This window comes from Balaenoptera acutorostrata, chromosome 8 (assembly GCF_949987535.1).
Source record: "Balaenoptera acutorostrata chromosome 8, mBalAcu1.1, whole genome shotgun sequence".
In the NCBI taxonomy this organism is placed as follows: Eukaryota; Metazoa; Chordata; class Mammalia; order Artiodactyla; family Balaenopteridae; genus Balaenoptera; species Balaenoptera acutorostrata.
In genome coordinates this window covers 56641615-56665311 of record NC_080071.1, presented here as the reverse complement: position 1 = coordinate 56665311, position 23697 = coordinate 56641615, and the positions used below count along the sequence as shown (strand labels likewise).

The following is a 23697-nucleotide window of genomic DNA, read 5'->3' as shown; positions in this document are numbered from 1 at the left end:
TACAAATCTCTCATGCTTTCCTGCCTTACTTACAGCTCAGGTCTGAAACTGTTTCAAGATCCCCTGGGGTTTTTTTTTTTTCTTTTAGGCCCCTCCCTTTAAGAGGAGGTGACAGTGTTAAGCTGTGAATGATTCTCCTAAGTTTTGCATACTGGTGCACCAAGGAAAAATGTTCACTCCTACCATGGCCCATTCTTTCTTTTTTGTTTTTTTTCTTTTTTGTTTTTTTTCTTTTTTTGGCTGCGCCTTGAGGCATGTGGGATGTTCCCCGACCAGGGATCGAATCCATGCCCCCTGCACTGGGAGTGCAGAGTCTTAACCGCTGGACTGCCAGGGAAGTACCCCGCAATGGCCCATTCTTTAAAAAAAAAAAAAAAAAAAAATTTAATCTTAATATAATTCCAATGTAATGTTCTGAGATAATAATTAATACATTTATTTAGGTATGGCTTTGTCACTTTTGAAACACAAGAAGATGCACAAAAAATTTTACAAGAGGTAAGATATTTTGGTGTATTTAACTTAATTTTTAGAACTTCTTTCTTTGAAACTAATTCTTTAAGGTATTAATTTAATAATAGTAGGGTTCCAGTACAATGATTGATTGCTAAAAAAAAAAAAAAAAAAAATTTTATCTTCTTTGCATCTTAAGATTGACATTGGTCTCCAAAAAAATGAATTAAAAAAAAAAGATTAAAGAGAAACTTTATCTGCAGAAAAACAAATTCCAAATAATTATGTAAGTATGGTTGTGAAGTTACAATTTTTCACTTTATTTGCTTAAACTAAGAATTTAAGGATGTATCTTTCCTGAAGTGTTAATAGCACTTTGAATTCCTAAAAAACACTACAAATGTAGAGTCCTAGAGTGAGGTTATCTGAGATTATTTCCCTCCTCTGAAAAACTTTATAAAAACTAAGAGCATTCATAGAAAAAGTCTATAGCCTGCAGTTAAGTATATAATAACTTCAAATTTGGCAAGTGTAACATTTAAATTTTTTAGGAAAAAATTTTATTTAAATTGTATTTAAGTCATATGCAGTCGATTCTCATTATTTGTAGTGGTGTGTTCTATAAAATCACCACGAACACTGAATTAGCAAATATTGAAGTGCTGCACCTAGAAGAATACAGGGCTAGGTTCCCACAAGCTTCTGCGCACAATATTTTCATCAGCCAATCAATACGTAACTTTGTCTTATGTGTGCTTCTGTTTAAAGATATTATATTTAATTTATATTTTTGATTCATTAACACTGAACTCGTGGCCAACAGCACTATAACTCACGCCTGAATTAAACCCAGCTAGCACATATTTTCTCCATTAAGGCACATGACAGTCTTTTTGCACTTAGGAACACTAGCAAGCACTTCAGCACTACACTTGAGGGCCATTTTAAATAGCAAAAATACCAACATAAGGCACAAAAATGTGAAAAACATGACACTAAATAGAACATGAAAAGGACAATTGTTTACAGTATAAAAGATGGAAAAAGAAAACAGTCTCACCCTGTTTGACCTTAGCTGGGACCATGTGTGTAAGGTGACTCAGATTTTTCACTTCTCTGCTCACATACACTAATAACTAGTAAATTGCCAGATGAGGAATTAGGGTCAGAGCATTGGAACCAAGATTCACACCCAGATCTATTTAAATCCAAAGACTTTGCCCTTTCCACTATGCCTTGCCACTTTCAAAGAATGATAATAAAATAATTTATTTTTTCTTATTTTAGGCTGAAAAACTTAATTACAAGGATAAGAAACTGAACATTGGTCCAGCAATAAGAAAACAACAAGTAGGGATCCCTCGTATGTATTGAGAACTAATGTATTTTTCAATATTTTTGCATGGTTCGTTTTTGAAATATTAGACTTTTAATAGAACTTCATTAAAATATCAGCTTTCTTTCATTTAATAAAGTAAATTTAGTGAAGTTGGTGGTCAAATGAATATTTCTTACCACAAAGTAAAATATATTAGTTTTCAGGGTGGGGGGGCTAGGCAAAATTTATATAAATAATGATGTTTAACTATATTCCATATAGTTACATCTTTAAAGGAAAAATCTTTTATGATAAAAATATAGTTTAAAATTACAAAAGAAATTAAAAGTAGTTAATTACTATTTAGAAAATTTTCTAATTAACAAAGTAACTTAAAATTAGAGTAAAATTACAGAAAGTGAAAATATAGAACAAATATCAGAAACTCTGGGTGTATGGTACGTACTGTAACCCAACCACATGTATCATAATTAACAGAGGAAACAATCCCTAAAGCTTTAGGAATTGGCTAAGTTAGATGCCTTCCTCAAATTTTGGTAATGCTTTCGACTCTACTCTTTTTTTCCTCACTCTTCCCATTTATCAAGTTAGACATCTTTACAGTTAAATTTTACCTATAATATTTATTAAAATCTCCAACAGAATCTTTGGCTAGAAGGAGAAACTTTGCATAAAATTTGTAACTCAATTTTTTATTCTTCCTTAGCTGTGTCCTAGTGTCTGCTGGGATGTTTAAAACATTAGGTGGATATTGTACATCTGTTAACAAATTAATAGATTGTGCTCATTTGGACTGTTCTGTTCTTGACTTAGAAGTTAACAGATATCAAGTTTAATTTTGACTTAGTATTTGTTAATTTAGAAGATAACTGAAGTGTCCTTAGTAAGTTGATACTCCAAAATGGAATGCAGTAAATATGGCAGAATGCTGAATATTTTCAGACTACTATTGTTTGTTGCAAGAGTTAAGCTATAACATGTAATAACAGTTCTTTAGCCCATTATCACCATCAGTAGGAATAACTAGTAATGTTCATATTATGACCCACAAGTTGCTAAAAATAGAACATAAATCAGCACTATGCTGAATGCTTTCAAACAGATGAATAGTTATTTAAGAACTATTCAGCGCAAGGGTCAATGTTATGGGTTTTCATTTATTTCATTTAATCTTTACAGCAATCTGTGAGGTATTATTAGTTCTATTTTTGTAAATAGAAAATTCAGCTTAGAAAGGTAAAGTCATTGTTTTAGAAACATTTCTGCTGAAATAATCTTAAATGTAGAGGAGAGTTAATCTGGGCATGCTGTGGGTCTTAACCCAATGGCCCCATACCAGAATTATAAATTTTCTTTAAATTCTTTAATTTTCTTTAAAGTCTCATGGTTTATGTAAAACTTCATGCACACTTTGGATTCTGTTATATAACACTATATTGTTTATTAAAATGTTTCCTAAAAATAATTGTTTGAATAAGACTGATTCTGTAAGAAGATCACCGTGTTCAGCCTGTGCCTTTTCATATTTCGTGACGTAACCATGCTAGGCCCAAATTTGAGAAGTATGGGGTTAAATAACTTAACCACATGGTAGCATTAGCCTTCAAATCCAGGACAGTTTGACTCTAAAGCTCTTTTTACTTTTCTACAAAGAAAGAATAAGTATTAAAGATTTATTTACAAAATATAAGGGATTCTTATCTCATTTTTTTTCAAATCTATCACTTATTTTCCATCTCCATTACCAATATTCTAGACCCAGCTACCCACTTTGCTTGCCTTAATTTCTAGAAAGCCTCCTAACTTGTCTCTCTGAATCCAGTCATGCTGCCTTCCAACCTATCACACACAAGGCAGCCAGAGTGATCTTTCAGACGTGCACATCTTATCATGTTATTCTCTGCTTATTTCGAGCTGTTCTTCTCTTTTCTTTCCACGCTTTAGCCATCTAGCCTTCCCTCAGTTTCAGAACATAACCATATTCCTGATATACTATTTTCTTTACCTAGAATGATCTTTGCCATCCCATTCATTCTTTAAAGCTTAGCCCAAAACAAATGTCATTTCCTCACAGATGCTACATATATACATATATATATTTGAAATGTTCACCATTGTACCCTATACTACCTCTTCATGTCTTTATCAAAATTGTATTTAATTAATTGTGTTATTAGCTAATGACTATCTTCCTTACCAGAACCTAACTTCTATGAAGATAGAGGCCATGGCATGCCTAATTTTTTTCTTTTTCTTTTTGGCTCTATCACTAGGGCCTAGTTTAATGCCTTGTAATAGTAATCACTCAAAATTTATTTATTTAACAGATAAACCTGTGGTTCCTTGATGATCTTTGGAGGGAAATCCATGGACCTTCTGAATTGTGTGCAAAATTTTGTTTGAATATATGTATTTTTGAGAAAAGGGTCTGTGGCTTTCATCAGATTCTCAAAAGCATTGGATTAAGAACCACTAAAATATGCTATAACAATACTAGATGAAATGTGGTGAAAATATAAAAGCTGAGAAGTAGTAGTGCTATTTAGAGTGGCAGGCCAGTGCTGCTTACAGTGTGGTTTGCAGCCACCAACAGTTCACTTGGAATCTGTCAAAATGCAGTTCCTCAGGCCCTATCCCAGGCCTCCTGAATCAAAATCTCTTGAAAGACCTGGAATTTGTATTTTAATAAGCTGTCTAGGTTATTATAATGAATTTTAAATTTTGAGAAGCACTAGTATAGTGGAAGGAGGATTGCCAGTTCAGTAATTTACATAACCTGTTGGTCAAGTACTTAAATCTAACTTGGCATATAAAATTTTTAAAGTCTCCTGACAAAAAAGAATTTTTTTTAATTTTGGGGGGAGTGGTATATATAACTTTCACCTGGGAAGAGATGAGGACCCAAAATTAGCAATATAAAGGTCTGTGGTCATGTTTGTAATAGCAGCAGTTGTAGCAAAGGGAGACTAGAGAATAAAATATAGTCAGCATGAGTGAGTGCTTGCTGATAGTAGATCCAAAGAATTTGTAAGGTGGAACAAGTGTCTTGAGGAAAGTAGAATTTTGTCTAATTTCACTGCCTCCATCTTCTTTGGCCTTTTACAAATAGACAGTCTTACTAAGATCTTAGGAACTTCACTACAGTGTCTATAGTCTTCAGGAAACTCTAAATTATATGTAATTTATATTTGTAAAAATAATGACTTTGCTGATAATAATCTCAATTGTTAAGTTTTGTGTTTCATTATACTAGTATTAAAATTTGAATTGGTGAATTTTTAGTATTCCTTATCAAACTTGTTTCTTTTTCTTTCACTTACCTTAAGCTAACAAAAGCTCTAAGGTAGTGAGTTTGAAAATATATATTTCAAAGATACTTTAACATACGGAATTTTTTAAAGAACTTATAACATTCAATTTTTACTGTAGCTATATATATGTGTTAAGATAAACATTTTCCATTGTTCAGAAATTACATTTTTAAATGTTAAACTGAACATTTCAATTATTACTATTTACACTTTGTTTTAGGTTCCAGTATAATGCCAGCAGCTGGAACAATGTATCTAACAACTTCAACTGGATATCCTTACACTTATCATAATGGTGTTGCTTATTTTCATACTCCAGAGGTAGCTTCTGTCCCCCCACCTTGGCCTGTAAGTAATTTCATTTTAGTAGGGTTTCCATCTATTACTATTAAATTTTTTATTTCTGAAATATTTCAACCACAGACAATTACAAATAATAACAGCCATGTAGCTACCACTCAAATTTAATAGAGGTTAACATTTTACCATATTTACTTAAGTTCTTTTAATAGGGGGAATAAAATATAACAAATTCAAGTAAAGTCTCCTTGCCCCAATTATCTTACCCTCTTTTCCTCCTTAGAGGTTAACCAGAGTATCTTTTCTGTCCATTTTACATGTTTTTACTACAAATGTAGATATCCTTAAACAATAGATACATAGTATTGCTTTAGGCAGTTTTTAAACACTATATAAATAAGCTGTTTTCCTAGTCATCATTATGTTTTTGAGATTAAACCATGTTGATCCTAGCATATCTAGTTCATTTATTTAAATTTTTTATAATATTCCATTGTATGAGTGTATATTCCCCTATTGATGGACATTGTAAGTTTTTTCTACAAGCAAGACTACATTGAGGAAACTATACTCAATATTTTGTAATAACCTATAAGGGACAAGATTCAGAAAAAACAGTTATATATATATATGCATAACTGAATCACTTTGCTGTACACCTGAAACTAACACAACATTGTAAATCAACTATACGTCAATAAAAAAATTTAGTAAGATGAAGTATTTTCAATGCAGTTTTGAAATTGCATGTACTCTTTGCAAATTGCTTATGATTTTTTAAAATTTAACCATCGAGGTCCTATTTTTTATTCTAATCAATTTGCATGACTTAATGTAGAATCAAAACTTCATCATTTTATATATAAATTTTATACAGTATTATTTAATCTTTTTCATTCTTTCTGAGTTTAAAAGTTTTATAACTGAATCAATTGATTTTTTCATTTTACTTCATCACTTAAAATTTTGCCCCACTAGAGATCTGATAACTACTCAGATTTATTTTCTGCTAGTTATTCCATGATTTCATTTCACTTTATACTTAACTCTTTAATCTGTTTGGAGCTTTCTTGGGGTATGTTCTATGGTCATATTCCACAAGTTCAGAGAATCACGTGTGGAGTTTTGTTTGTTTTTTTTCTGAACAAAAATGAGCAGAAGACCTAAATAGACATTTCTCCAAAAAAGACGTACAGATGGCCAAGAAGCAGATGAAAAGCTGCTCAATGTCATTAATTATTAGAGAAGTGCAAATCAAAACTACAATGAGGTATCACCTCACACCAGTTAGAATGGGCATCATCAGAAAATCTACAAACAACAAATGCTGGAGAGGGTGTGGAGAAAAGGGTACCCTCTTGCACTGTTGGTGGGAATGTAAATTGATACAGCCACTATGGAGAACAGTATGGAGGTTCCTTAAAAAACTAAAAATAAAATTACCATATGATCCAGCAATCCCACTACTGGGCATATACCCAGAGAAAACCATAATTCAAAAAGACACATGCACCCCAATGTTCCTTGAAGCACTATTTACAATAGCCAGGTCATGGAAGCAACCTAAATGCCCATCAACAGATGAATGGATAAAGAAGATGTGGTACATATATACAATGGAATATTACTCAGCCATAAAAAGGAACGAAATTGAGTCATTTGTTGAGACGTGGATGGATCTAGAGACTGTCATACAGAGTGAAGTAAGTCAGAAAGAGAAAAACAAATATTGTATATTAACGCATGTATGTGGAACCTAGAAAAATGGTACAGATGAACTGGTTTGCAGGGCAGAAATAGAGACACAGATGTAGAGAACAAACGTATGGACACCAAGGGGGGAAAGCCACGGCGGGGTGGGGATGGTGGTGTGCTGAATTGGGCGATTGGGATTGACATGTATACACTGATGTGTATAAAATTGATGACTAATAAGAACCTGCTGTATAAAAAAATAAATAAAATAAAATTCAAAAATTTTTAAAAATGGGCAGAACCAACCCCTGCAGATCTACATTTAGTAGGTCTGAGAGTGAAATATATATATGTATGAATATAATTCTATAAATATAATTAATATATTGTTTATGATTATAATATATTGAATATATAAATACAATAAATACAATTATTTGTTATAATACATTACCCTATTTAGAAAAGTTGCAAGTTGCATAACAGTAAATAAATAATAGAGTATAAAATTTTTTTAAGCAGACTACATTGAACATCTAGATTTTGTATGTATTGTGTGAGAGTTTGTCTAGGACAGTGATCTTCAAAGTTTTTTGCTTATATATCTAAAATTTTTTTGAAAAATTATGAATACTCTCATTTTTAAGTTGAAATCTGAAATTTACCATAATTTTAAATAGTTTAGACATATTATATATTGTAGGTTTGCTTTAGATATATATTTTATAAAAGTCTGTAGCTATAGATTTCATTTAAGACTGGAAAATGTCCTACATGTAGTGATGGATGTTAACTAGACTCACTGTGGTTATCATTTCATTCTTTTTATATATATATATATATATATATATATATATATATATATATAATCATTATATTATGCACCTGAAACTAGCATAATGTCATATGTCAAATATCTCGCAATAAAAAAAGAAAAAAAGAATGGAAAATGCCTGCTCTATAATTCAGTTAACAAAACTAGTCAACCAAATAAAATTAGCCAATCAAATAAAACTTACTTTCTATTAGAAAATTCTGACTCTATTTTTAAGTTCAAATAAATGAATTAATATGTATCCCTGTGACCATCTTGTAATTTATTTTGTTACCTGGATATGAAATAAGGTACCATCTCCCCCTTAATATTTCTTATACAAACTCTTTCTGCTTTGCTCTCTCCTGTTTTTCAAGGGCATTGCCTTCTTGAATTGTCTGTTTGTTTGACGCTCTGTTAATGTTTACATTCCAGAACAAAGCATTATAGCAAGATCCAGAATGAGTGAGAGTGTGCCTTTCATAGTGAAGGGGAAAAGTATTATAAAAGGGGAGTTTTGAAAAGAAGAATCCATTGTACACAGATACATTCACAGACAGATCAAATCAGAAAGGAGACCATATGAAATATCTGAAAATTAATACTCTTAAACCTATTCATGCTCATGCACCACTGGAAGATTTTTGTGTTCTCCGACATTGGTCTAGGCTATGACATATGTGTAGAAGTAGAATTTCACATTTATAGACTATACACATCTTTGACTAAATGTTCCCAAATATCTTTCTAAAGTGTTCCAGTATAAAGGTTGGATAACAGTTTATGAGAGCTTCAGTTTCTCCATAATCTGCCAGTCCTTTAATTTACTAGATTTTTGTATTTTTGCCAATATTATTATGAAATGGTATCTTGTTTTACCTTTCACTTGCCTAGTCAGTGGTAAGATTAAACATATTTTCATATATTTATTTGCCATTTCAGTTTCTTCTATGAGCTGCCTCTTCATTTCTTTTACCCATTTTTTCTGTTGGGATTGTTTGTCTTTTTCTTGAGTTCATTATATGAGTCCTATGGATTGTAAATATCTTTTAGTTTGTGTCTTGTCCATTAACTTTATGGTATTTTTTGTCATACACAAGTTTTTTGTTTTAATGTTGATAGATGTATTAATGTTTTATGGTTTCAGCTTTTAGTGTTTTTTTTTTTAAATACTATGCTGTTGCTGTTTTTCACATCTAGATCTTAAATCTGCAGTTTACATATTGACTAATCCATCCTCTTCCACTGTTTTGAAATGAATCCTTTGTCAAACGCTGAGTTTCTGTGTGTGGAGTCTCTTTCTGGGCTCTCTATTATGTTCCATTGGTGTATTTGTTTGCCCTGCCCAATTCTGTTTTAATTCCTGTTGCTTTATAATAAGTCTTAAAATCTGATAGGGCCATAATCTTACTCTGTTCTTTAAGAGTCCCTCATCTATCCTTAAGTCTTTGCTTTTATAAATATAAATTTCATAATTCAGCTTGTTCAGCTCTGTGAAAAGCCTTAGTTTTTATTAGCATTGCATTAAATATATAGATTAACTTGGGACATTTAGGCATAATACTGAATTTTCCCATTCATAAACATCATTTAGAGTTTCCATCCATCAATTAAGTTTTCTTCCTCTGTAAAAAAAAGTTTGGCATATCTTTTGTTTGATTTATTCTTAGGTACTCTGTAGTTCTTGTTGCTTTTATGAATGGTGTATTTTTTTAATCACACTTTCTAATAGATTGTGACTGGTGTGTAGTAATGCTTTTGATTTGTAAATGTTGATATTTTATCAGTAACCCTGCCAAACTCTCATATAGGCAATCATTTAGGACTCAGTATACTTCTGTTTCTTTCTGCTCTTCTGTTTCTCATTTTTTCTCATCAAGTTATTGACTGGCAATGTCTCTGCTACAGTATTTATACGACACTTGTTCTTAAAAAAAGAAATAAGTTCAGTAACTCACCATTAAGCTTTATATGAGTATCTTCCAAAACCTACATATATACGTTAAGATACTCTTAACCTTAACCAAGGTTTCTCCACCTCAGCACTATTGACATTTTGGGCCAGATGACTGATTCTTTTTTGTGGGAGACTGTCCTGTACATTGTAGGATTTTTAGCAGTATCCTAGCCTCCCTACATTTATGAAAACCAAAATATTACCAAATGTTTCCTAGGGGGGGCAAAGTCGCACCTGGTTGAGAATTATTGCCCAAAGTCAATTAAGGAAGTTACTTTTTATTCTGTTTACTAAGAGTTTTTATTATGAAAGGGTATTGAATTTTAACAATGCAATTTCTGTTATCTGCTTAGATTATCATTTTTTCCTCCTTTAATCTCTTAATTTAATAAATTACATTATTATTTTCTAATGTTAATCTGTGGTACAATTTTATTAGCACATGATAGTCTGAAAATTATGCAAAACTATGATACTTTTCTTCAGTTTTGGGGGGGAGGGATGAACATTAAAACAAAACAATGCAAATTAGATCCCATGTTAGAAACTGAATTTTAATTGCTATCATTAAAGCCTATTTTACCTATTTTGTAATACGATTTGCTTGTTTCTTTAATGATCTGATTTTAAATAACCTATTTCGGGACTTCCCTGGTGGCACAGTGGTTAAGAATCCGCCTGCCAATGCAGGGGACAGGGGTTCAAGCCCTGGTCCGGGAAGATCCCACATGCCGCGGAACATCTAAGCCCATGCGCCACAACTACTGACCCTGTGCTGTAGAGCCCGCAAGCCACAACTACTGAACTCACGTGCCACAGCTACTGAAGCCCACGTGCCTAGAGCCCATGCTCCGCAACAAAGAGAAGCCACTGTAATGAGAAGCCTGCTCACCACAGCGAAGAGTAGCCCCTGTTCGCCACAACTAGAGAAAGCCCACATGCAACAACGAAGACCCAACGCAGCCAAAAATAAATAAATTTTTAAAATAATAATAGATAAATAAATAAGTCACCTATTTGGGGGCTTACTCTATTTGAATAATCAAGTGTTACATGTACTTTTTTAAGACGTAATAAATCACCTGTAAATTTATTGGATGACTATCTCATTTAAAAATCAAAATGATAAAATAGAATTTAACAAATTCTTCAATAAATAATGTATTTGCTTTAATTAAATGTATAACAAAGGAATAGGATGTTGATTATTCATAAGTAGTGGGAAATTAGTGGCAAATCAGATATGATTATTCATTCAGTTCTAAATACTATGTAAACATTATCTACTGCTGGTCTCCACAATGGAAATAGGCAGTGTCACCTTAAGTCCAGCTGCCATTTTTCCTCTAAATATTCTCTTAGAACTATATTTTCATAATCTTTGGACTAAAAGCAACTTTTCTGGTGGTTGTTTTAGCATTACTATGGAAATGAAACCACATGGAAGTAGAAATACTGTGATAATTTTAATAGACTTAAAGTGGAGTTATAATAATATCAATAAGAAGTGGAAAAATGACATTTCCAATCATAAACCGTAAGTTGACTGGGTTTAGGTGACAATGCGAGATAAATTTCATTATAAACTATTTTAAAGAATTTTGCCTAAAATAATTTTTCTTTTTCTTTCCTCTTATAGTCACGTTCTGTATCTAGTTCCACTGTGATGGTAGCTCAGCCCGTTTATCAGCAACCTGCTTATCACTACCAGGTAAACATTAAATTACAATGAAAATCTTCTTTGATACTTTCAGTCCTTTTTTGAGTAAGTTTCATTTTAGGCTTTCTCATGCAAATACTCTCGTAATTAAAAAGAGGTAGCTAAGCCTTGATAACAGTGGCATTTTTCTTTTTTTATGAGGGATCTAAACAATGTCATACAAGAAGATGGACTGTTTACTTCCTTTTATCAAATGTAATGAGGTCAGTTTTGCTCCCCTGGTTAGCATAGAAATAATTCCCAAAGTAAGATAAAGATGTTGGACAACAGGCTGATATTTGTTTAATGCTACTGTGACCGTTATATCAGTTTCTAGTTATTATATTTAATAAATATATATTAGAATAATATATTATGGTTTATATTATGACAGCCCCTTTTAGTTAACCAACACTCTTCATTAATTCTTGTGGGAGATTGAGGGTAAGTGAACTCTAATGCCAGACCATTTTGGTGTTTTGTAGATAAAGTGTAATTGGAACACAGCCATATTTGTTTACATATTGTCTGTGGCTGCTTTTGTGCTGCAGTGGCAGAGTTGAGTAGTTGCAACAGAGATATACGGCCTGCAAAGCTTAAAATATTTACCCTCTGGCCCTTTACAGAAAACGTTTGCCAACTTCTTGTCTGTAGCATTCACAAATAAAATCTCATTCTTTTATACCTTTGAAATAGTGGAAGAGACTTTATTTCTGGGGGGTATTTTTCATTTTGAACTTTTAAAATAGACCCACATGAAATGTTACGGTTACTGGAATTATTTTTAGTGTTAGACTAGGTTTTGGGGAGGTCACTTATTTTTAAATTCTGTTACTGTGCTAGGGCTTCCCTAGTGGCGCAGTGGTTAAGAATCCGCCTGCCAATGCAGGGGACACGGGTTCGAGCCCTGGTCCGGGAAGATCCCACGTGCCGCGGAGCAACTAAGCCCATGCACCACAATTACTGAGCCTGCACTCTAGAGCCCACCAGCCACAAGTACTGAAGCCCACTCACCTAGAGCCCGAGCTGCACAACGAAGAGTAGTCCCCGCTTGACGCAACTAGAGAAAGCTGCACGCAGCAACAAAGACCCAATGCAGCTAAAAATAAATAATAAATAAATTTTTTTAAAAAATTTGTTACTATGCTAAATATAAAATTATCTAAAGTGTTTTATTCACTTAGTAAAAATGAAAGTAACTTACTGGCATTTATTTAAAGTATATATGTAGGGACTTCCCTGGTGGTGCAGTGGTTAAGAATCCACCTGCCAATGCAGGGGATACGGGTTTGATCCCTGGTCTGGGAAGATCCCACATGCCACAGAGCAACTAAGCCCAAGTGCCACAACTACTGAGCTTGCGCATCTAGAGCCTACGCTCCGCAACAAGAAAAGTCACCGCAATGAGAAGCCCGCGCACTGCAATGAAGAGTAGACCCCGCTTGCCGCAATTAGAGAAAACCCGGGTGCAGCAACAAAGGCCCAACGCAGCCAAAATTAAAAATAAATAAAGTATATATGTAGTGTGACTATTCCTAATTCAAAATTTTGAGAGGCCCCAAAGACTACATTAGGTACCAGGCCATTTAACATGACAAGCCGAAAGTTGTGAAACCAGTTTTGGGACCCTTAGCTTATTGCCCACCTTGAGCATGTGAAAGGATGAGGTTAAAAAGGGAGACTGGTAATGAGGCTTTTTTAACAAGAGAGTTGTTAGAGTGCTATGGCATTTCCCATTCTCCTCAACCAAGTGAAGATGACTTCAGAGAATGACTAAGAGAGTTTAATATTTGTCCCCTGAAATTTGTGAGATAGTGTCACTTGGGCGTGACCTCTCCTTAAAAAAAGCCTGAAGAAGAAGCTGGAGTGGTCTATGGAGGCAGAGCCAGAAGAGAATGCTACAGTAGGAATGTGCTGCACGTCTCACAGCAAGTAAAGGTTTATGTTTCCCAAGAGCAAGATACAAACCTCACAGAAGAGACTCTTTCCAAAAAACTTTAAGGTGACCCCAGGAGAGAAAAAAATCTGTGTGAAGTAGACTCCTAGAATCAAGGTCTAGAATTGTAGTCAGAAGTTCTCAGCAGGGAGATCACCAAAGAACAGAGTAAAGTACCTAACCAGAGTGTCAGCATTCGGAATCTGCCACACGCCAAAAAGTGATCTAATTTTTATCCAGGGGCAAGGAAAAACAGCTCAACACAGTGGTTTTTATTTGTTTGTTTGTTTTACCCTTTGAAAAGTTTATTTTTTTTGTTGAAGTATAGTTGATTTACAATATTAGCTTCAGGTGTACAACATAGTGATTCAACATTTTTATAGATTATACTCCATTTATAGTTATTATAAAATATTGGCTATATTCCCTGTACTGTACAATATATCCTTGTAGCTTATTTATTTTATACATAGTAGTTTGTACCTTTTAACCCCCTACCTTTATTTTGCTCCTCCCCCTGTCCCTCTCACCACTGGTAACCACTAGCTTCAACACAATGCTTTTAAAGTGCCAGGCATGAGAAAGACTAAAGTTGCTTTCTTTCTGCTTGCACCTTGTGGAGTCCAGCTCCTCCTTCATTAATTCATTACATATATACATACATGACATAGATGTATTCTGAATAGAACTCTAATACAATTTAATTTTATACTTTGGCTCTGGTTTTCCACTTGACACAAATTATAAAATTGGAAGTATATTACCTAGATATACTCGGGAAAGATTTTTGTACCAATTTGTAACATAGTATTTTGCAATGTAAGAAATAATTTCACTTCACATATTTCTTTACAGTAATATATTTATTCATCATCATTCTGCCCTAAAAATTGCCACTTTGATAATGTCTTCCCTTGCTCTTTCTTTTTACAAATTCTGGGATTGATAGTTTTATCAATTTTTGTTAGTCAATATAAAATAGATAAATAGTGAGAACCTGCTGTATAGCACAGGCAACTCTGCTTCACTTCACTGTACAGGAGAAACTAACACAACATTGTAAAACAACTATACCCCAATAAAAAATTTTAAAATTTACAAAAAAATAATAAATAAGCAGCATCCTTTAGCAAGCAAAAAAAAAATTTTTGTTAGTCAAATCGGATAATGCCTGGTTCAATCAGTATTTATCTCCTTTGTATTTCTTACTTCATAAGTAGATAGTGATTTTATTTATCTAACAAATCTACATATATATCATTTTATTTCAGATTTTTTATTAAAATATTTTCTTAAGAGATTATACATTATCCTGCCTTTTTTAATATGGTATAAAGAACATAGACCTCACGTTATCTTGGTCATCATTATAACACAGTGATGTAATCCATTAGAAGGTGATGTGGTCAGCACGAAATTAACAGTTTAGATGGTAGATTCATGGGATCTTCTTTTTTTCTGTTTTTTTACTTTAATAATTAAAAAAAGCCTTTTTAAAGGTGGAGAATAAGTTAAAAGTAAAACATTTATTATTAAGGAATAATACAACTAATTTAAGAAATAAAAAGTCTATGTTCTATATTGTCATCTTACAATAAGTACCTTAAGTAATTTGACCCTCTTTTTTTTTAAATAACAGCTTTATTTAGATACAATTCACATACCATACAATTCACCTTTTCAAAGTGTACAACACAGTGGTTTTTACTAAATTCACAGAGTTATACAACCATACCACCAAAAAAAAAAAAGCTTACCCATTTGTAGGCATTCGCCTTACCCCCTCCTCCCAGTCCTAGGCAACCAGTAATATACTTTCTGTCTTTATAGATTTGCCTGTTCTGCACATTATTTGGATATATACCGCATTTTGTTTATCTTTTCTTACGTTGATGGACATTTGGGCTGTTTCCACTTTTCAGCTTTTACAAATAATGCTGCTATGAACATTCGTGTACAGATTTTTGTGTGGACATACGTTTTCATTTCTCTAAGGTCTTATACCTAGGAGTAGAATTGCTGAGTCATATGGTATCTCTGTGTTTATTAACCTTTTAAGGAAGTGTCATACTTTCCAAAGGCTGCACCATTTTACACTCTCACCAGCAGTTTATGAGGGTTCTAATTTCTCCACATCTTTGCCAACACTTATTATCTACCTTTTTGATTATAGCCCTTCTTGTGTATGTGAAGTGATATCACAGTGTAGTTTTGATTTCCATAGCCCAAGGCTAATGATGTTGAATATCTTTTATATGCTTATTGGCCATTTTTGTATATCTTCTTTGAGAAAATGTCTATTCATATCCTTTACCAGTTTTTATATTGGGTTACTTGCCTTTTACTATTGAGTTATAAGGGTTCTTTGTATATTCTAGATACAAGTTTCTTATCAGATTCTTATAATCTTATAAGTTGCTTATAATTTGTAAATATTTTCTCCAATATTGTGGGTTTATTTTCACTTCCTTGATGGTGTCTTCTGCAGCACAAAAGTTTTTCAGGTTGATGAAATCCAGTTTATCCTTTTTTTCTTTTGTTGCTTTGTTGCTTGTGCTTTTGAGGTCATAATTTTTTTAATTACCTGGTTCAGAGTCACAAAGATTTGCACCTATGTTTTCTTATAAGAGTTTTATAGTTTTAGCTCTTACATTTAGATCTTTGATCCATTTTGAGTTAATTTTTGTATATGGTTTGAGGTGTAGGGGTCCAGGTTCATACTTTTGCATGTAGATATTCAGTTTTAACCCTTGTTTATAATCTGGGTGGGTTTTTTTTTTTTCATTTTAGGCCCCTGCACAGTGTCTACCAGGTCAGTGGCAGTGGGGTGTTCCTCAGGTAAATATTAATTTTTTTCATTGTTTTTGTGAAGACTGCCTGAATATTTAAGTCAGGAGAACTAGATTTGAGACCTTCCTCTTGTATTTATTAACTGTGATACCTTTGGCAATTCATTTAATCACTATATTTCTCAGCTTCCTCATTTGCAAAGTGGAAGTAATGATACTATACCGTTGAAAGTTTTCTCACATGATTTTTGTGATGGTCAAATGAGATCATGTAAGTGAAAGCATTTTATAAATAAGTGAGCACTATGTAAACTGAAATGAAAATTTACTTCTTTTTACTATTAGTATTATTAGAAAATTTAGCATTTTTCTAGCTTTACTTCAGATTTTGCTTGTTTTATTTATGCTCCTAAATAAGTATTCCATCTCCCAACTTTTGATAACAAATAGTGTACCACCAAAAAAATTGTTTAATGATACGTCCCACTTCCATGGGAAGTCGGAAAGCTGAGAATAGACGTTTATGACAATTTAAATACTATAGGTTATATTATTACAACCTTTAATTGTGATCTTAATGATTATCTTAATTTATATATGAGGTTCTAAAGTGCTAAGAAATTTTTAGTACTTATAAGTGATAAAGTTATTAATAACATCTACACAATTGGAATTTATAACAACCCAGAGTTCCTAGTTTGTTGCTAAGATACTTCTGTGCTGTCCCTGAAAAACAACTTTAGGAAAATGTGAAACCAATATTTCTCTCATGTGTTGGGTAAGTCATTTGGTTTAATTGAAATAACTAATCCAATTTTAATTAGAAGTATGGTTTTGTGTTTTAGTCTCCTGCCTCTTCTGCTCCATTCTTATACCTGCAACCTTCTGAGGTTATTTATCAACCAGTGGAAACTGCACAGGATGGTGGATGTGTTCCTCCTCCGCTGTCTCTGATGGAAGCTTCAGTTCCAGAGGTATGTGTTAGTCTCAAAGTAAGTTATCTATAACCACTTCCTCTTAACACTTATTTCTTTTTCTTTTCTAAAAATATTTATTCAAGACCCTCATTGAAGTTGAACATCTTATGTTTTCTTTGATTTATTCACATCTCTTCCCCTTTTTTATATCTAAGAATGCTTCATCTTAGACTTCTTCACTAACTAATTCTGAACCATTTCTCAAATCTGTTCATTCTACTAGGCTATTCCCTGACTCAGTCCCCTTGAAAGAGTAAGATAAATGCTTCTCCTTCTGGTTTGCCTGTCAATCTGTATTGTTACTAACATTCTGTCAATTAAAAGTGTATAAAAATTAAGTCAAAGAAGAAAATAATCTTTAAAAAATTCTTCCTTCAAAAATGTAAATCAAATTTATTTTATAACTGTAAACTGTAAATATTATCTTTCATGTGTTTAAATTATATTTGCAAACCATTACTAATAACCTCATCATCTATATGCCAGAAACTGTACATGGTATGTTTTAAATATGTTGTGAAAGATTGGGTACCTATTGGGTATCTATTAATACCCACCTCCCAATTTGAGTGTATTTTTTAAATTATTATTATTATTGCTAAGGTTTATAACATAATTTTTCTGGAACAATAATTTCCACAATTTTGGATCTTAATGTTTACTATCAATACTTTTACTATGATTTCTCCATTCTTCATCTCACCCTCCATTTATCACTTGGTTGACTGAATCTGCAAGCAGTCTTTGTTAAAGAAGGCTTATATGTGCTATATACTCTCTGAGTTTGTACATCCTTGTTTGTTCAACATGTTTGTTGTCTATAAGTCTGAAAGAAATTAAGACTAGCTATAAAATAGCTGCATCATACTTGTATAAGTTTGCTAAGGCTGCTGGAACAAAGTACACGAACTGGATGGCTTAAAAAATAGAAATGTATTGTCTCACAGTTCTGGAGCCTAGAAGTCCAAAATCAAGATGTTGGAAGAATTGGTTCCATCTGAGGACTGTGAGAGAAGTACCTATTCCAGGCCTTTCTTCTTGGCTTGTAGATGACCACTGTCTCCCTGTGTCTTCACATTATCTTTCCTGTTTCTATGTCCAAGTTTCCCATTTTTATAAGGATACCAGTCATACTGGATTAGTTTCCACCCTAATGACCATACTTTAATTTGCTTACCTCTGTAAAGACCCTTTCTCCAAATAAGGTCATACTCTGACATACTGGGGGTTAGGACTTCAACACATAAGTTTTAAGAGAACACAATTCAACCCATAACAACACTTTTTTCTCTTAGAACTTCTAGTCTACTCTTTTCTGGTGTTCAGTATAGCTGTAAAGGAATTTGAAACCAGCCTGACTTTCCCCCTTATACGTAATTTGCTTTTTCTTCCTGCGTGCCTGAAAAGTCTGTCTTAACTTGAAATCACTTCACCAGGATATGTCTTGGAATTTATCAGTCTTTATAATATTTTTCCTGGGACACAGTTTGCTCCTTTGATTCTCAGGCTAGTTTTTATTTCAGTTTCTTTTTTCCTGTTAGAACTTTGAAAAAAAAATTTTTTTATTCCAGGTGTGTTTCTTCTTCTTCAGGAACACCATTTATGCCTATGTTAGATCTCTTGTCTTTCATATCTGTCATCTCTGAGGTAATTTATCATAGTAGTTTTTAATGTTGTTTTATATGCTTTTTCAAGACAATTATGACTATATTTTTCATTGTGTTTAGTCAACTTTTTATTATGACTAATGAAGATTTCATCTCTATTTTATTTTTATCTTTTTTATCCCAAACTCTGCCGCTTTGCTTACATCATTGCCTGTAAATGTTGTCTGTTGGCTTAAAATCTTTTTGGAACTCTTTTTAGAGATCATATTATTATAATTTCTTTAAGATCAAAAGAATTATATTTATCTGAACTTTTCTACTATTTTCTGGGGTGATTTCTCATCTTTTTCTTTTTTTCCCCCTTTTTGCTTTTCCCTTGATGGAGTTGGAGAGGATGAGAAGAGTCTTAGGTTGCTTCCTTTTCCTTCATATCTTTACATGTCTTTAAGTGATACCAGCTATTTTTTGAAATACAGGGTAGGAGAAGCATGCTGTTGTCTTAAACAGCCTGCCACCAAGTCTGTTATGTCTCCTGCTTGAGATGCCCTTAGTTTTTAGCATTCTGGAGATCATTTGGCTCCTGGCAAAGTCTCTTTTTTCATAGATTTTCTGTATGGGGGTGTAGTAATTGTTACTTCACTTTCCACTTGGCACCCTGATTCACCTCCAGCAATGTTCCTCAGCTATAATGCAAGGTAGTAGACCACAAAATAGTGAAAACCTGATTTCTCCTTCAATTCTGCCTCCCCTGCTATTAAGTAAAATTGGATCTCTGTGAAGATCTTTCCTCCTTCTGCCTTAGCCTGACACACCCCTACACTTGAGACTAAAGAATCTTTGAATAGGCCTTTCAGAACATTTACCTTCAGGGAAATTATAACCTTCCTCAGGCTTCAGAACTCTCCCTTATATTGGTCCAAATTGCATAGCATTTGGCAGATATTCTACATTGTAATTCAGGATCGTGGGCACTTCCTCGTTTACTTGATGATGGCATTTTAAAAATCTATCTTTCGTTCTTTTTGTTGTTTTCTGGTTTTCAAAGAGGGGGACAGTGAGATAAGAATGCTTTTACATTAGGTTTTTAGCCATAATCTACTTTTGGCACTGAACCATATTCTTAATTCCTGACATCAGGTAACTTATCAGGTTATATTTCACTATTTAGTGGAATCTAATAAGACTTTTCTGGAAATATTGCTTCTATTTAGCTTATAACTTATACCATTAATTTTATGATATTTCCATACAAAATGATATAAGCATATTTTTATTTTAATATTGTTTCTGGTAGAAGATATAATTCTAATATATAAATTAATAAATAGGGTGGGGTGGTTTATATTTTAAGTGTTTTTTTCCCTAAAATTAAAAAACACAGGGCTTGTTCTTATGAGTTTGATAGTTAGATTCCCTAAAATATAAAAATGAATTAACATTATTTCTCACTGATTTCAATAGCTGTTTCCCCCTTCACTCTTAGAATATAGTGCCTTCTACTTTGCAAAGTAAATAGAAACTACTTTGTCAGAACCAACTCAGCTTCCAGTCCCCAACACACAAACTTACCTGACTCACAACTCATCCTTAGCTTCTTATATTTTTTTAGTAACCTTTCTCATCCAAGGTTATTTCTGCCTCTTTGCTCTGGATACTATAACTTCCCTCTTCCTCAGGGACCTCATTCGACTGTTATCCTTCTTTTCTCATGTATTTTAAGACATTTTCTCACCACTGGTTCATAGCTTCACCACTTACTAGTGTGTTTCTTTGAGTAATCACTTAACTCTTCACAGGGTTGGTTTTGTAATATCCACATTGATAACATAAAGACATCCAGAAAATCTATTTTGCAAGATTGATGCAAAGATTAGAGTTGTTGTATACAGAAAGTTCTTTGTATAGTGCCTAGCACCTGGTAGGAGATAATTACTATCCTTTGACACACCCCCACCAATGCCTTAATTCTCTTCTACCTTTCAAAGCCAAGCTTGAAAAGTTAGTCTACATTTAGTATTTCCACTGCCTCACTACCCATTCTCCCCTCACCTGCTGAAGTCTACTTCATTACCTTTCCACTGAAGCTGCCTTTGATAAAGTTCCTCAGTGATTCCCTAATTGCCAAATACTTTCCTTTCTTTTCAGTCTTTCTTGACCTGTCAGAGACATTGGACATACTCCTTAAAACTCTTCCTACCTTTGGTTTCCATGATACTGCTCTCTTCTGGCAATCCTTTTACCTCCTTTCATTTTCCTTTGTAAGCTGATCTTTTTGCTCCCCATGATTTCATATTTGATTCTCCATTGTTTCACCCTACATACTCACTCTGATGTTATCATCCATACTCATCTCTCTAGCCCCAGCGTCACTTCTGAATTTTAGACCTGCACTATCCAGTACAACAATAGCCATTACCACATGAGGCTACTGAGCACTTGAAATGTGTGGCTGGTCTGAATTGAGATGTGTTGTAAGTGCAAAATACACACCAAGTTTTAATGACATAGTATGAAAAATGAATGTAAAATTTATCACTAATTTTATATTGAATACACTTTAGTATATTTTTAATACATTAGTTTAAATAAAATATATTACTGGAAATTAATTTTACTTGTTTCTTTTTACTTTTCTAACATGGCTACTGGAAATTTTTCTTTCAGTTTTATTGAGATATAATTGACATACAGCACTGTGTAAGTTTAAGATGTACAGCATAATGATTTGATTCACATACATCATGAAATGATTATCACAAGTTTGGTGAACATCCATCTCATATAGATAGAAAATTAAAGAAATAGGAAAAAATTTGTGTGTGATGAGAACTCTTAGGATTTACTCTCAACAACTTTCCTATATAACGTACAGCAGTGTTAATTATATTTATCATGTTGTACATTACAGCCCTAGTACTTATTTACCTATAACTGGAAGTTTGTACCTTTTGACTGTCTTGATTTTAATTAACATGTAGTTCACATTATTTATTAGTGCTGCTTTAGAGCCACATCTACAATAGCTTTTGATTAACTGTATACCTCTACTAGAAGTCCTACAAATATCTCAAATTTTATGTGTTACAAAACTAACTTCTTCTCTCTACCCCCCTCACAATAACATAAACATCAAACTTGCTTTTCTTATATTCCATATTTCACTTAATGGTGCCACCATCTGCTGGAAAAGCCATAAATCTGCTTTTACATGATCTGTTCCCTGCCTGTTACTCTACTACCTCATCTTTCAGCTGTCGTTCGGTGAATAATCTTCCTTCCAGCTGTAGCAAACAACCTATACAGATCTCCCAAATGAGGTGTGTTCTTAGTTGCCTCTCTGCCTTTTCACATACTGTTCCCACCTTCTCTCCTTAATTCTTCAAATTCAAGGATAAACTCCACTAGAAAACTTCCCCTGACCACCTCCCCAACTTTCTAAAGCTACATCAAGTAATTCTTTTCTTTTCTCCCATGCATCCCTATACATGTGTCATAGGACTTAGGGTAATTTTGACTAGTCTGTCTCAGATAAGTCTATAAGTGAATTAAAGATAGAGAATCTGTTTCTCATCTGTGTTTCTCCATTGTGTAGCAAAATGCCTAGTAAATTGTAATGCTGAATAAATATTTTTAATTAATTAATGGAAAACAATATTTTTTTCCTTTGTTTTGTTATAGCATTATTCTGATCATGGAGTTCAAGCAGCATATCACCAGGTTTATGCTCCAAGTGCCACTGCTGTGCCTGCACCTGTGATGCAGCCTGAACCAATTAAAGTAAGAAGTTTGTTTTGATTTTTTTCTGTTATTCTTCAGTCATATTTCAAGTTTTCCAAATTTCTCTTCTGAAAAGAAACAACTTTGGATATTTATATCACATTTGCGATCAGAAGTACAGAATTAGTTAATTATTTCATGTGAAGGAAATACAGTTCTAAACTAGCTATAATTTCTATTAGTTTTGAACAAGTTATAAACCACACATGGTTAAAACTTTGTATTTACTGTAGTAAAATATATATGACTTAAAATCTTCCATTTTTAAGTGTACAGCTAAGTGGTATTAATTACATCCACATTGCTGTGCAACTGTCACCACTATCTAGTTCCAAACTTTTTCATCACCCCAAATAGAAACTCTGTACCCATTAAGCAATAACTTTATATTCTTCTCTCTGCAGTCCCTGGTAACTTCTAATCTACTGTCTGTCTCTATGAATTTCCCTAGATACTTCATATACTAAGATTTTTATTATGTTAATGGCATGTAACATTTATGGGGAGATGAAAACAGTTAATGATCTACTCTTCCAGTTTGGGAATTTTGTGCTCATGCACCTTAAATCAGATCCAGGCAAGGAGTGGTAATCTAGTTAGATCCATGTGTGTATTCAATATATAAATATATTAGGGAAATGTGACTACATCTCTAGTAAAGAACCCAAACTGATTAACTATTATGATGGTACTATGAATCTTGCTTGCAGTGTACTCTTTACAATTAAATGATGGAGGTTAGCTATTTCACACTCATATTTTTGCTTCTGACCCAGACCATGTGTTGGAACTCAATACCAGGACAGTCTACTTTAAGGAGCCTCCACAGTCGTTCAAAACTCCTCACCCCTTCACTGCATTTCTTCACTGCTCTTGCCACTGTACTGCAAACATGGACTAAAATCATAATTTTGACCTAATACCAAAGCCTAAAGTGTTAGTAAACGTTACTTAGAGAGAGCTCATTATAGTATCAAAATCTTCTAAAACAAACTTCTCCTAATGTTAATACTTTCTCCAGATACACTTCTCTAGAAATAGCT

The 23697-nt window shown here is 33.2% G+C and overlaps 1 protein-coding gene across 1 annotated transcript in view; it reads left to right on the top strand.

Annotated features, from left to right (window-relative positions):
- Positions 1-22672, top strand: part of BOLL (boule homolog, RNA binding protein) — a 30804-nt gene extending 8132 nt beyond the window's left edge. Inside the window, exons 4-10 of the mRNA XM_007190472.2 lie at positions 444-498; positions 1741-1816; positions 5324-5451; positions 11509-11580; positions 16295-16342; positions 17139-17267; positions 22556-22672. Of these exons, the coding sequence (XP_007190534.2) occupies positions 444-498; positions 1741-1816; positions 5324-5451; positions 11509-11580; positions 16295-16342; positions 17139-17267; positions 22556-22672 (625 nt within the window). The remainder of the gene's footprint in view (positions 1-443; positions 499-1740; positions 1817-5323; positions 5452-11508; positions 11581-16294; positions 16343-17138; positions 17268-22555) is intronic.
- The last annotated feature ends 1025 nt before the right edge of the window (positions 22673-23697 follow it).